This window comes from Corylus avellana, chromosome ca7 (genome assembly GCF_901000735.1).
Source record: "Corylus avellana chromosome ca7, CavTom2PMs-1.0".
In the NCBI taxonomy this organism is placed as follows: domain Eukaryota; kingdom Viridiplantae; phylum Streptophyta; class Magnoliopsida; order Fagales; family Betulaceae; genus Corylus; species Corylus avellana.
Window position 1 is genome coordinate 664,971 of NC_081547.1, and position 15,527 is coordinate 680,497.

General features: G+C 36.3%; 2 protein-coding genes across 3 annotated transcripts in view; one reads left to right on the plus strand and one right to left on the minus strand.

Annotated features, from left to right (window-relative positions):
* Window positions 1–6,291, minus strand: part of LOC132186464 (U-box domain-containing protein 5-like) — an 8,624-nt gene extending 2,333 nt beyond the window's left edge. The window contains exons 1-6 of the mRNA XM_059600444.1: window positions 6,035–6,291; window positions 4,850–4,926; window positions 4,112–4,297; window positions 2,456–2,563; window positions 642–1,799; window positions 4–39 (exon numbers count right to left, since the gene is read on the minus strand). Of these exons, the coding sequence (XP_059456427.1) occupies window positions 4–39; window positions 642–1,799; window positions 2,456–2,563; window positions 4,112–4,297; window positions 4,850–4,906 (1,545 nt within the window). The 5' untranslated portion in view covers window positions 4,907–4,926; window positions 6,035–6,291. The remainder of the gene's footprint in view (window positions 1–3; window positions 40–641; window positions 1,800–2,455; window positions 2,564–4,111; window positions 4,298–4,849; window positions 4,927–6,034) is intronic.
* Window positions 6,292–9,853: 3,562 nt separating this feature from the next.
* LOC132186099 (putative disease resistance RPP13-like protein 1) lies at window positions 9,854–15,325 on the plus strand. 2 transcript variants are annotated; one of them, XM_059599904.1, is made up of 4 exons: window positions 9,854–13,730; window positions 14,471–14,547; window positions 14,627–14,861; window positions 14,958–15,325. In XM_059599904.1, the coding sequence occupies exon 1, from the start codon at window positions 9,914–9,916 to the stop codon at window positions 13,682–13,684; it is 3,771 nt and encodes a 1,256-aa protein (XP_059455887.1). In that variant the 5' UTR covers window positions 9,854–9,913; the 3' UTR covers window positions 13,685–13,730; window positions 14,471–14,547; window positions 14,627–14,861; window positions 14,958–15,325. The 2 variants fall into 2 exon arrangements, with proteins under 2 accessions (XP_059455887.1, XP_059455888.1); XM_059599905.1 differs by lacking the exon at window positions 14,471–14,547.
* The last annotated feature ends 202 nt before the right edge of the window (window positions 15,326–15,527 follow it).

Consider the following 15,527-nt stretch of genomic DNA (forward strand, 5'->3'; position numbering starts at 1 on the left):
AACAATTTTCAGTAATTCAGTACACACTAAAGAATGCACCTGCAATCATGATCAGATACACAGAATGAGATGATGTGACAAAAACATAATAGTTGTGTAAAAGCAAAAATAATATTCAAAGACACAAAATGAGCTCATATTTAAACATTATTCCATAAGATTCCACAGGGCAACCACAGTGCTTGTCATTCTTGAGAAACATCCTCTCCATAACAATAAGAAAAAACTCTATTGTAAATTTGATCAACCTAGGCCTTCTGAGAAACAGCATTTTGGTGGCGGAGTTTACCATCTTGATTCAAATAATAGTAAAAGCTGGTTTACCAGTTCCTATTTCACTTCAGCAACTTGGATATTTAAATCTCTGTGAAACCATAAAGGAAACATAATATTTTTCAAAGTATTTTTCATTCAACAGAATTAGAAATTAGGCGTACCCAGGACATACTATCTTACCCTTGTGATAGATATATGACTTTTACGAACAAACTTACCAAGAAGAAAAAAATAAAGTGATTAACCCTATTAATTATGATAGATTTTTCAACCTCTTTTATGCATGGGTGAAGTCATCAAAATGCATATATCCTGCAAAGACAATATGACTCCACATTATGAAAAGACCCTTAGGATAAAGGCACCTTAAAGGAAGAAGGATCTGGCAGTTTTTCAAATGCAAATGCTACTGCATCCTGAACACAGTAATGATTCAATTGTTCCTTAGGGAGAATAGCACGTTTTAGGATGCCGTCGACTTGTGCCTGATTATGCCCACATCTTGTATGCGATTCCACATCAACAGACTGGCTATATGCAGAATTATTTCTGCCCTTCTCAAATGCGAATTCTCCTACGTTCTGAACACAGTCATTACTCAATTGTTCCTTGGGGACTATAGCTCTTGTTAGGATGTCGTCAACTTGAGCCTCATGATGGCCACATCCTGTATGCGATTCCACATCAACAGACTGGCTATGTGCAGAATTATTTCTGCCATTCTCAAATGCAAATTCTCCTTCGTTCTGAACACAGTCATTACTCAATTGTTCCTCAGGGAGTATAGCTCTTCTTGGGATGTCGTCGACTTGAGCCTCATGATGCCCACATCCTATACGTGATTCCACATCAACAGACTGGCTATATGCAGAATTATTCCTGCCATTCTCAAATGCAAATTCTCCTTTGTTCTGAACACAGTCATTACTCAATTGTTCCTCTGTACGCGATTCAACATCAACAGACTGGCTATATGCATAATCATTTCTGCCATTCTCAAATGCAAATGCTCCTTCATTCTGAACACAGTCATTACTCAATTGTTCTTCATGGAGTACAGCTCTTCTTAGGATGTCTTCGACTTGAGCCTCATGATGCCCACATCCTGTATGCGATTCCACATCAACTGACTGACTATATGCAGAATTATTTCTGCCATTCTCAAATGTAAATGATCCTTCGTTCTGTACACAGTCATTACTCAATTGTTCTTGCAGGATTAAATTTCCATACTTGTTCAATAGACACAACAGACGTCTTAAAATCTCTGTTTCTCTCGGATCACTATCACCAACTTTATCAAGCTGCTTGTTGATAGTTTGTCTCTCTATCAAGATAGCCTTCGGGGATGTTATATGAAGTGTTGAAGCTGCCAATTGAAGAGATCTAACTTGAGAGTTTTCAATTGAATCTGATGTAGAATTGGCCTGCTGGAGCAATCTTTGCACGGCTTTACCAGCCTCCTCTTCAGATGAGTCCACAGAAAACGTTGCTCTCCCATGATAATCCATGATGTGAGAGATCTGTAAATGACAATTCATCATTAGCAACACTAAGTAACTGAGGATCAGAAAATACTTTTATTTGGAAGAAAGAAAGAAAGAAACTATGGACCAAATGTAGGATGGGATTGACACAGGTTGATACCACCGTTTTTGAAACATGAAAACCTCCATTAGAAGAATACTGCTCCAAAAGACACCAAGGAGAGAAGTAGGCATTATAGCTGCCCAGCGAGATGCTTTTTAGGATTTTGTATACGTGAAGATGGAGAGGAGAGATAATTACCAACTCGATTGAAAGCAGGCAAATTGGGAAATGGGACTACATCCTCTAAAAATAGTTCCAATTTGGGATACAAGCATCAGGAACCAGAGAATCACTCTATGGGACCAGATACATCCATATAACTAGCACTTTCAAAATACAGTGAAGTGGCTGGCTTAATATACAATGATATTATTAGCATGTTCCATAGACCAGGGAACACGAAAATTGTACGTTTTGAAACAAAATATAACTAAGATACCACTCTGATAACATTATCACATAATTTTTTCTTGTATCAATGTATATGCATCCACTACCTCCACCCCCTTCTTTCTTGGTTGGGTTTGGGTGGAATTGAAGGGGAAAAAGGTTAAAAATAAAGATCAAAGGGGCATATAATTTGACAAACCTCTGTAGCCAACTCACGTTGAACCATAGTTTGAATTTGGCCTAAACATTGCTCCAACAAGTTCTTTAATCTTTGACATTGTGAGACTACTGCATCCCCTGTTACTGCCTGATAGTAAATTGCATGCCTTATCAGCTATGGATTGAGATTTAACCATACAAACAATATTGAAAAAAAAAAAGAAAAAAAAAAAGATAATCAATGAATAAAAAATACTTGTTAATTCCATCATTTTCTACAAAACTACATGTGACAATAGAGGAGCAACCGGTCTAACACGCACATATGAATACACTCGTAAAAAAAAGGATAGAGGAGCAGCTACTTTTTGTGGGATAAATGCAAAATCAGTCCATGTTATTGGCCTAAATTACAAATCACTCCCTTCGCTATAAAAAATAATTCAGAAGTCCTCGGAATAGGCCAAAATAATAATTTAGTCCCTGCAGTCAATTCCGTCATAAGACTCATAACACTTAATGAATTCCGTTAGTGTGCCACATCAGCACCAATAAAATGATGGCACAACTCTTAATAAAAAAATATATTAATATATTAAAAATATAAATATATAAAACTAAAAAATTAAAAAATTAATTTTTTAAAAAATAAAAATAAAAAAAGGTGTGGCTGCCAATTCCCCTTGGTGAAGGGGGGTGACTCTGGAGGAAGCCCGCGGCCGGGGGTGGCGCGCACCACCCTCCTCCCCAGTAGCCACCCTTTTTTTTTTGTCTTATAAAAAATTAATTAATTAATTTTTTTAAAAGTTTTTAATTTAGGCCACGAAATGACTCTCTGTGTGAAGCAGAACCCTCATGGTGTCTAGCAACCACAAAACACTAACCTTCCCAGTGATATTGATCAAACAAGCCCTCTACTTCTTTCATACATCCGTAAACTGAGACTCCCTCCTCACATACGAATTCAAAGGTCTTAGATTTGACGAGGAACCATCTCAACCAGCCAAAAATCAAAGATGCCAAAAACGAAGAAAAAACTTAACACCAAAGCTGGGAAACCAACCAGCGAGACAAGAAATGGCAAGATGTGACCACATGAGCCGTCACGAGCGAGAGAGGGAGAGGGAGACTCCCCCTTGCTCAACTCAATAACTGTTTAGCACAGAAAGTTTCAATCCATGTTTTGAAGCAAGAGTATTGTTTCAACGTATCATAGAATCTACCAGCTTATTAGAGCAACTTATTGAAGTGCACATCAACAACAACACTCAAGATCATGCTTTACTGCAGCTATAGTTCCATTTGCTAAGTGTGGGACATATGATTAAGTAATGCAAAATAATTTTACCAAGGATTGTTGCTTGTAGAGGTTGAATCAAACAGCTACTGACACAATCAATTAGCATAAGCAGATTATCCTAATGTTCTTATCCTGCTCCTGCACCTCCATAAACCTTATACAGGTTGTGTTCTTTAACAGCAGCATTTTTTTCAATTTTCATTATCTTATTGAGTCCACCAACACAGGCAATATGGACCAATCAGAAATTGCTATCCTCAAGATCAAATGACTAAATTTTGTTTACATCATTTTCCTTTTAGTTGTTTATGATGATTACCACTTTGTTGAAAGACAGCAGAAAGTTTTCACATTAACCTACTTTCTTTATCCTTAATCATTGAATAAGTTCCTTACCAGGTAAATTTTACTAGACTCGCTGTACTTCTGAAGATGTTGCTGGGTTTGCTTAATTGCATGGTTTAACAACGATAGTTCCTGTATTCCTGATAAGCATTGAGGGCAAGCTGCTGCTATAGCTGGAAATATTCTTGATATTCTATTAACCAATTTCAGAACTCTTGTGCAGATTAAAAAATGCACCTGCAATCATGATCAGATGCACGGAATGATATGATGTGATATAACCATAATAGTTGAGTAAAAGCAAGGAAAACATTCAAAGACACAAAATGAGCTCAGATTACAATTTCATTCCATAAGATTTGACTGGGAACAGTGCTTGCCATTCTTGAGAAATAACGTCCTCTCCATCAGAAATAAAAAAATATCAATTCTCAATTTGATCAAACCTAGGCCTTTAGAGAAACAGCATTTCGGTACAATAGTTTTCTTTCAAAAGAATTAAAAATTAGGTGTAACCTGGACATATTATCTTACCCATGTGATAAATGTATGAATTACAAACATATTAAGACATGGCATTATTACTTATCAAAAAAATTAAGACATGCACCAAAAAATGAAAAGAAAAAAAAAAAAAGTGATTAAACCCATTATTTATGAAAAAAAAAAAAGTTAAACCTCTTTTATGCGTGGGTGAAGCCATCAAATGCTGCAAATACAATATGACTCCACATTCATACCAATACATCCCAACTGAAAAATGATAGACGACCTTCTTGGCAATGGTACCTTAAATGAACTTGGATCTGGCAGTTTTTCAAATAGTTCAGCAGCATCGGACTCCATTCAAATGGCTTATCGTAGATCTGCATGTTCAATAACAATAAAAAGCATCACTTATATGTGTTTCTTACAAAAATGTCCATCCACAGTATATAACATAATGCATCAAATCAAGATACTTAATACATAACCATTCCACATGCAAATTGAGAATTCAAGTAATAGAATAACATCCAAAACAAAAACAGCAGAGCTTCACACTTGAAAGATAACAACCTTAGTTTCACAAATGCAATATACAGCATTTCCACATGCAGTGCGATATATGCATGGTCTACCAGAGTGGTTCATCAAACTCACATGTGCAATATACTAGAATTGCTTGTCTCTTGATTTCAAAAAAATAAAATAAAAATGCTTGTCTCTTTTTTCTTGGAAACAATAACCATTGTCAACCAAATGGCAAAAATGAAGCACGAAAACTCGCAAAACAGTGGTAACTCTATCTAAACTTTTATTAGAGTCGAGACTGACCAAATCCCAAACCATGTTACAATTGACCAACTTCAAATATGCGTTGGGCAATTTCCCTTCCAGTGATCATGTTGAAGTTTCACCCGAAAGCTTTATTTACACGCCAGAATTAGTGAGTAATATACGCACAAATTTCATATGCAAGCATTTCTGGTCTGCTCACCTTCCTTTCTAAGCCTACACTTTCTTCAAGGGTTTACTATTGCGAACTATACTAAGTATCAATTTCAAAATTTTATGGGTCATAGGTTGATTTATGATCCTTAGGAAGGAAGCCTAGATCAATGGCTTGAGGGATGAACATTGGAGACTATGAAACGTAATAAAGGATCCATATCAGTTACAATCTCCAAGAGAGGAAATTAGGCTATCCTTAGAAACAAAAATAAAATAAATAAATCAAATCTGAAATTATTAAGTAAGAAATAAATCATAAATAAACAACCGTACAAGTTATGAGTTAAGTTTGAAGCTTAAATAAGAAGAACAATAACAAAGCCTTACCAAGAGAGGAAATTAGGCTATCCTTAGAACAAAAATAAAATAAATAAATCAAATCTGAAATTATTAAGAAAGAAATAAATCATAAATAAACAACCGTACAAGTTATGAGTTAAGTTTGAAGCTTAAATAAGAAGAACAATAACAAAGCCTTACCCCGTGCCGTGAAAACCAGAACGATGATCAGAAAGCTCTATCCCCTCTTTACTCGGAAGCAATTAGACTCAGAGACTTGCAGTCGAACTACCAGAGACATCATACAATCAAAAAGAGCGCAACCCAATTCTTAAACCACAGAATTCCACACAAATATCCCCTGTTTAGAGAACAAAAGTTAAGCCACTCCCAGTATCTCGCAAGTCGAAAACCACGATAGGCTCTAACTACGGAAAATAGCCACAACCCAGCTCTTAAACGACAATAGGTCCTTCAGATTTATCCATAAACCAAGCAGAAACTATTTATATAACCAATTTTTATTAATATAGATGTATTTATCAATATATATTTGTATATACATTAATACATATAAAGATACGCGAATCAGTTAACAAGTCGAGGCAACGGGTTGAGGCGACTTTTACATTTGCTATGTTTAGAGCATTCCCGGATCAGTTATTTTATTTAAAATAGCTAATTAGATTTGTAAAAAAAAATTTACATAAGATTAGTAAAAAAAAAAAAATGCAAAATAGATATTTTATTAGATTAGTAAAAAAAAATGCTATATGTAACGGCACTTCTCTCAGGAGCCATTTCATTTTTTTATTGTTTATCTTACATGTTTTTCTTTTCCCAAAATTGTCTCCTACTATTTCTCTTCCACTTCTCTTTTCCAAAATTTTCTTCTACTATTTCTCTCCTCACATCTCTTTTTTCCTAAAAATTAAAAAATATGATATTTAAGAAAAATACAATCCTTATAACAAAAAATAAAAAATAATATTTAAATGATATAGGTAAAAATATAACTAATCGAATGTATGAGAAATTTAAAAATTTATTAGCTAAATTAGATAAAATAAGTTTTGAAAAGTCATTTTACATAAAAATTTGACTCTTCCATTATAAATGCTCTTACCAGAGTTAACCGAATCGAACCAAAATTTGTGTGAGTTAAGTTTATGAAGCTTAACAAGCCCAATTTATACAAATATATTTTATTTAATAATTGAGCAAATTTTTGCTTTCACAAGTGAATTTATATTTTTACGAGCCCAATTCAAAGTTGAGTTTATTCAAAAGTGAGATAATGGGAAGGGAATTCATTCTAACTCATCTCAACATTTTTCTCTTTTTTTAGGTTGATTTGACACCACTAATATTCAATTCAACTCAAAAATTTGCAATTTTATTCAAAAATTTTAAACCAAACTAATAAAAATACATTAAATCAAAATTTTAAAAATCAAAAAAATTAAAAATTAAAAAATTAAAATATATATATATTTAGGGGTGGTGGCTGAACCACCCATAAGAGTCTCGAGAGTAGCCCTAGAGGGTGGATCGGCCACCCCGTCAAACTAGGGGTGGCCGAGCCACCCCCATCAGTTCTTGGGGTGGCCTATTCACCCTAGACTCCTTGGGGTGGCCTGGGGGTGATTCAAAGTATTGATTAAGTGAAATTTACATCTTTGTTAAAGTGAAAGTCTTTGTTAAAATTATTGATTAAATTATTAAATTTACTTCTTCTTATAAGCTTAAGTTTTTGGAATAATTGGTAATTTAACATGATATCAGAGGCAAATGTCATGAGATTGAACATTGACTTCATAAATTCATCTCATTTAAATTAAATATTTCACGTATTGAGTCATACCTATTAAAATGAAGTTTGAACTCACACGTAAGAGATGATGCTAAAAATATTAATTAAATAATTAAATTTACCGATTCATATGAACTTAAACTTTTAAGATAACCCTCTTTATGTCAAATCTTGTCTTTCGGATACCATATTCAAAAGTTAAGATAATCGATGTTAACCATTTATTATCTGAGCATAGGTCCTATCACTATTTATTGGGTTTTGCACATTGGTGTAAGCCATTACTGGCCCATTAGAGAGAAGGGGCCTACACTAAAGGAAAAGTGAAAGCTTTGATATGTGGAATCTTGTCTTTCTGAAACCATATTCAAAAGTGAAGATAATGGATGCTAACTATTTCTTATCTTAATGAGTATAGGTCCTACCACTATTTATAGGGTTTTGTACATTGGTGTAAACAATTAGAGAGAAACACTAACAAGTATATCAGAGACAGACACCTTATCTACAAGATAATGCATGATTGCTTTGGACCGGGTTGGAGGAATTGACCTAGTTGACCTATTCAGCTAAACTGGGTAGGATCTTATTTGTTTTGGATTTGAGTGAACCGAGTCTAACCCGTGGGCCGGGTTGACTGATTGGCCTGCTTGGCTGAGCCTTCTGGATCGGTTTGAGAGTGGGCTGACTAGAAACTTGTTTTGGACTGGTTTCAAATCTGATGACTCGGTTAGAATCCGATTTTGGACCGGGTTGGAGCGCGTGATGTGGCAGAGGAGTTGATGTACGACTAGGGCTGATGTGGCGGTCTCTCTAGCTGACACGTGGTGACATAAAGAGAGAGGACGAACTGTATGGCGTGTGTGGTACACGTGCCTCACCGGCGGTTACTACTTTGGCGCATGAAGCCCACGTGTAAGATGCTCTGCCGGCGTGTGGAGGCTCTGTTAGATGATTTTCGGACAGCTCCAGGATGGCCGGTGGCGGATTTGTCGAGCGGCGTGTGGCGAAGGCTGGAATTCCGGCAACTTCTCTAGGAGGTGCGTGTGGGTACGTGCACAGCTGTAAGAGGCTCAAAATGCACAGATCCACTGATATGGGGCCGAGACACCACTTTTGGTGGTTGGTTGGCCAAGAGTAGTCATGGTGGCGGCCCGTGAGGCGCATGGAGAAACTACCGGTGGGCGCGTGCGGAGGCTGATGGTGACTAGTCTTCCACAAATCAATATATCTGTGCCTTGCAAGCTTGATTATGGTATTACTTTTACAAATTACGCTGCAGTGAAGGTGTGGAAGAGACTGACAGCGAAGACGGAGAGCTTGGTGGCACGCGGACGATCGGAATAGTGAGATCGCCGAAAAGGACGCTAAGAAACGTTAATGACGTTTATTGGAGGCCACAAGAAAGTAGTTCTCATACTATGTTAAATATATTGTTGAATATATTGGAAAGCAGAATAAGGAGATCGAGAAGAGAGAAGAAGAAGTATATAATGGACTACATTGTATATTCTCTTCTTTATTAAATGCGATTACAGAAGCATCTATATATAGAGAGACTATGAATGATAAACAAGAAATCTAGATTAATTAAGATAGGAAATAAATCTTAAAAAAAGTATAAAATATTATAACACAAACGAAGCAAACTTGTTTATTTACTACAGTAGGGGATGGAGATTCAAACTAGTGACCCCCGCTTTATTAAGCATGGTTCCAGCCAATTGAGTTACCTCTTGGGGACACTTTTTTTTTTATTAGAAAGTATATTTATTTTTCTCTAACTACTAATAAATTTGTATAGCAAATGGCCACCACAAGCTTTTATATATATATATATAGATCTAACATGATCCACTAGTAAAATTTGTCAAAATTTTAGACAAAAGTTTATATAAAGACTCATTTGATATTTTGGGTCATGAAATGTTATCAGAATAAAATAATATATATATTTTTTTAAAAAAGCCACCTCAAATGATTAACGACAAATAGAGCCTTCTCTGTTTTTCTTTTGTTTCCTAAGCCAAACAGGGGAAAGGAACAGGACAAATGATTAACGACAAACAGAGCCTTCTTTTATTTTCTTTTGAAAAGAGCCTTATCTCATTAGCTTTTACGCACAGCTGCTCGTGTAGGTCCGTCACTACTCCCGGCTGTTTTCCATATCATCAGTACACACCCAATTCTTTGGTGTAAAAGCAAAAGATAGCTTGCAATCGCCTTCCTTCGTTTCATTTGATTTCTTCCTTTGCACAGAAAAAAACATGGCTGTGGCCTTGGTGGGAGAAGCACTTCTCTCTGCCTTCCTTCAATCGTTATTTGATAGAATGTCATCTCAGGAGATTGTTGACTACTTTCGGGGACAAAAACTCACTGATGGACTCCTAAGGAAGTTAAAGATAGCATTGATGTCCGTAAATGCAGTGCTCGAAGACGCCGAGGACAAGCAACTTACGAATCCTATTGTGAAAGAGTGGCTTGATGAGCTGAAAGATGCTGTCTATGATGCAGAAGACATCTTGGATGAGATTGCTACTAAAAGCTTGCGACGCAAGTTGGATGCTGAATTTCAAATCACTGCAAGCCAGGTACGAAACTCCACCTTTACTCATTTCGCCAATAAGATAGACGAAAAGATAAACAACGTACTTGACAGGCTAGAATTTCTAGCAAACCAAAAGGATCTTATAGGTCTAAGAGAAGATGTTAGAGGGAGACAATCAGAAAGATTGCCCACGACTTCTTTGGTTGAAGAATCTGGTATTTTTGGTCGGGATGATGATAAGGAGGAAGTCATTAATTTGTTGCTCTCAGATGATCATGCAAGTGGCAATGAGAATATGTGTGTTATTGCCATAGTAGGGATGGGGGGAATTGGCAAGACCACCCTAGCTCAGCTTTTATACAACGACAATAGGGTGAAAGAGCATTTTAACCTTGAAGCATGGGTTTGTGTTTCGGAAGAATTTGACGTGTTCAAGATAACTAAAACACTTCTGGAGACAGTAACTTCATCAACTTGTGATAATAAAGATCTAAATCGGCTTCAAGTTACACTAAAGGAGAAATTGATGGGGAAGAAATTCCTATTTGTTTTAGATGATGTTTGGAATAAGAAGTATACTGATTGGGAGGTCTTAAGTTATCCCTTTAAATTTGGGGCACAAGGAAGTAAAATTATTGTAACAACACGCGATGACGGTGTTGCATCAACTATGCGATCCATTGTAACTCATCGTCCGAAGAAGTTACTAGAAGAAGATTGTTGGTCTCTATTTGCAAAACATGCATTCCACAATGTCAACTCTGATCCACATCCCAAGCTAGAAGTAATAGGTAGAAAAATTGTGAAAAAGTGTGAAGGTCTACCTTTGGCTGTCAAGACAATTGGGGCTCTCTTGTGGTCTAAACTAGATGTTAGCATCTGGGATAAGATATTGAAAAGCGAATTATGGGATTTGTCAGTTAATGAGACAGACATTCTTCCTGCACTAAGATTAAGCTATAAATATCTTCCCTCGTATCTAAAAAGGTGCTTCGCTTACTTTTCAATATTTCCAAAGAATTATGTTTTTGAAAAAGATCATCTAGTTTTATTATGGATGGCAGAAGGTTTCGTGCAGCAATCTAAATACAAAACATTGGAAGAAATTGGTGATGATTACTTCATGGCTCTTGTATCAAGATCGTTATTACAACAATCAAGTGGTGATAAATCACAATTTTTAATGCATGATCTTGTCAACGACTTAGCAAAATTTGTGTCGGGGCAATTTACCTTAAGATTGGAGGGTAACTGTTCGCATGAAGTTATGCATAAAACTCGTCATTTATCTTATTTCAGAACACCAGTTGATAGCTTTAAGAAGTTTGGGGCCCTTCATGAGGCTAAGAGGTTGCGCACTTTCTTGCAATTAAGTTTGTCATGGGATCCTACGTGCTACTTAGCTACTAAGGTACCACAAGATCTATTGTCAATGCTTGGATGCTTACGAGTACTCTCTCTATCTTTCTATGAGAACATGACTGAGTTACCTAATTCAATTGGCAAAATCAAACATCTGCGTTATTTAGACCTCTCTTTCACTGGAGTTAGAAGATTGCCTGATTCTTTATGTGAGATGTACAATCTGCAAACGTTGAAGTTATCAAACTGTTACTCTCTTACTACCTTGCCAAGAGATATGTGCAAACTCATTAATTTACGTCATCTTGATATTACTAAAACCGAGATAAAGAAGATGCCGATACATCTGGGTAGATTAAAATGTCTTCAAACCTTGACTAAATTTATCATCAGGAAAGGCAGTGGATTTTGCATTGGAGAGTTGGGAAAACTTGTAAATCTTCGGGGAAAGCTTTCTATAATTGATATCCAAAATGTTGAATCTCCTATGGCTGCTCTAGATGCAAACTTGAAGGATAGGAGCTGCCTTGAGGAGTTGGTGATGGAATGGAATGCTAATACTAATAATTTAGAAAGTCACGTTACTGTACTTGACAGTTTACGTCCCCATGGAAACTTGAAAAGTCTCACTATCAACTCTTATGGTGGTAAAAGTTTTCCAGAATGGGTAGGGCATCATTCATTCTCTAATATAACATCTCTTCATCTAAACGAGTGTAAAAATTGCTGCAGCTTGCCACCACTTGGGCAACTACCCTCTTTACATGAACTCTTTGTTGTTGGGTTTGATGAAGTTGTTACAGTGGATCGTGAGTTTTATGGCAGAGATTCTTCATCAATTAAGCCATTTGGAGCTCTAAAAGTTCTAAAGTTGAAGCGCATGCTGAAGTGGGAGAAATGGTCTTCTTTTAGTGCTGAAAATGGAGATAGAGCTTTTCCTCATCTTGGAGAGCTTTATATTGATAACTGTCCCAAGCTTACAGGAGGGCTGCCTATCCATCTCCCTTCTTTAGTCAAAGTTGAGATCACTGACTGTCCGCAGCTGCTGGCTTCCCTCCCTAGGGCTCCTGCTCTATGTGAATTGATTTTAAGGCATTGTAATGAGGTTCTGTTAAAGGAATTGCCAAATGGATTGCAGAAGTTCAAAATTATTGGATTGGATGCGCTGAAGTCTTTACCGGAAGGAGTGATGGACTCCAGCAGCTGTCTTCAAGAGTTAGAAATCTATCATTGCTCCTCACTTGAGTCCCTTCCCATGGGCAGCCGACCCTCTGTATTAAAAACTCTTAACATCTCAGGTTGTATGAAGTTAGAGCTTCCAACACACCTAGACTATTCGTCCCTTGAAAAATTGTGGTTGTGTGATTGTGATTCTCTCAAGTCCTTTCCGATAGACTCATTCCCAAAGCTTTATCATATCCGCTTATGGGATTGTATGAATCTAAAATCTGTCACAGTTTCAAACCAGCATGAACATGATCTGGTCACCTTGCAACTAGAAATCGAAGATTGCCCCAGTTTTGTATCTTTTCCAAAAGGAGGATTGCGTGCCCCCAACCTTACATCGTTTTCAATCTTGAAATGTGGGGGTCTGAGGTCATTGCCTGATAAGATGCACATACTCCTTTCATCTGTGAAGGATTTGCGTATAGAAGATTGTCCAAAAGTTGAGTCATTTCCTGAAGGGGGCCTGCCTTCCAATCTGGAATCAATTTCCATCTTCAATTGTGACAAACTCTTTGCAAGTCGGATGGGCTGGGGTTTGCAAAAACTCCCATCTGTAAGAATGTTGTCAATTCGTTGCCAATCTGAAGATATGGAGTCTTTTCCAGAGGCAGGGTTGCTTCCCACTAACCTGCCCTCTCTTCACATCTCTAGATCTGCAAATTTGAAATATTTGAACAATGAGGGGCTTCGACACCTCACCTCTCTAGAAACATTGTCCATCAGGGATTGCCCTATGCTCAAGTGTATGCCAGAAGATGGCCTGCCAGCCTCCCTTTCTCTTCTCAAGATCTCCGGTTGTCCTTTGTTGAAAAAAGAGTGGCAAAGGAAAAAAGGAAAAGAGTGGCAAAAGATTGCTCATGTCTCCAGCAAATTGATTGATGACCAATTATTGGTTGAATGAGCAAAAACTCCCACTTTTCTGTTATAATATCAACCTTTACGATCAGGTATTCTCTCTTTTCAACTAGCTAATTTATCAATATAATTTACCATTTCGGTTTTAATTTTGCTTAGCCACTATCTCCAATGGAGGATGTTTTCCCCACTTGTTTATTCTTCCTTTATTTTTATTTCATAATTATGTTTCGATTTGAAGTCAGTGGTCGAATTTAACCCACAAAAAAAATAAAATTAAATTAAAGCCCAAATATTTTAAATCGTTTGTTTCTTTTGTTTCCTTTGAAATCTTTGCTCTAATCTCTGTTTCCATTGAGAATTGAAATCTTAGACAAATTACTATGTCTAATGAAAATTTAAAGCCAACAAACACAATAAACAAGAATATTTGTTTCTTTTGTTTCAAGAGTTTATTGTGGGAAATTTGTTCAATTTGATCTAATATGCTTATTTATTTGAATTTTATTAAAAAAATTCACAACTTTCTATTTATTTATTTTTAATTTTTCTGTTTTTATATCTATTTACCAATCAATTTCCATAAGTGAAGTCTTGAATTTCATTGGAATTGCTAAAGAAATTAGTCATTAATTGACTATAAAGTTGATGAGCGATGAGTTCATAGAAGGAAGAAAGAAATTATGCATCTTAAGAAGTAATTTAGGAATTGATGCATGCAATAAGAACTTATACCTATTCCCGCCCACCCGTCATTTTTCTGTAGTTGATTGTATTGCTTGTGAAATTCAGTATCCTAATGGCTCTTTTTGTGACCATCTCTTCTATGCAGCTCCTAAGAGAGCTCCAAAATGGTGTAAACATCTTGTTGGGGTGTCTTTTTGCTTTGGTGGCAAACTCCTACTGCAGGTAGGAGTTTGTGTGATCGTTTTTTCTTCTTTGTGCTCTTGTGATCAATTTGTGTGATCGTTTTTTCTTCTTTGTCCAGGTTTTTGTGCACCACTTTGTTACTAAAGACAGTTTGTTCAGCCAATTGGCAAAATTGACTGATACACCTTTGTCAAGCTGTCCTGATGGCTCTGCTATTGGGGATACTGAATAACATTGACAAGCCTATTTGATGCTAATGTTGTGCTTGTTTGTGCTGTTGTAATTCCCTTTGCTGTTTCTGCTAATAAGCGTGTTTAGCTGTGAAGGCTTTGGACAATGCTCTTCTAATCCGGGTACAGTTCTTTATAATTCATAATCTTGATTTAGGTTACAAAACAGGAAATGGTAATTAAGTACTAGTTGTTTTCTTTCGTTTCTACCTGTTTTAGATACTGTATACGATGAGCAAGTGGGATAAGTGCAACTTCTAGTTAGCAAATCACCAAGACAAGGCAGAATGACATGTTGAATTAAAGAAGGTGCAAATTCTTGGATTGGGAACTTTCTGTGAGTGGCTATCTTCTTAGAGAAATGATCAATTCTTTTGTGTGCACAATAATGGCTTCTTTAGAGTGCAGATACTAGAATTTGGTTCTTCATTCTTCATATTCAATTTAAAGGTTATCTTTGGAAGCTGTAAGCTGAGATAGTTCTTAGGACATTGATGTACTGTTACTTATTGTTTTTCATTTAAATACTTCTTGTATTGATAGATGGTGCCCTTTTTTTTTTGAATAAAAATTTCATAGGTGGTTTTCCATGTTTGGCTGTTCAAAATCTTATAGTAAGCTACTTCAAGCTATATTTTGTTTTCACCTATTTCATTTTTTTCCCAAAGAACTATACCACCCGTGTGAACATGAGTCGTTGAGATGTATGGCATTTGAACGTCATTTTTATGTTTAGTATGTATATGTTCTTTTATAGTTACTCTGCACAGTTGAGCATAGCGTCCCCCG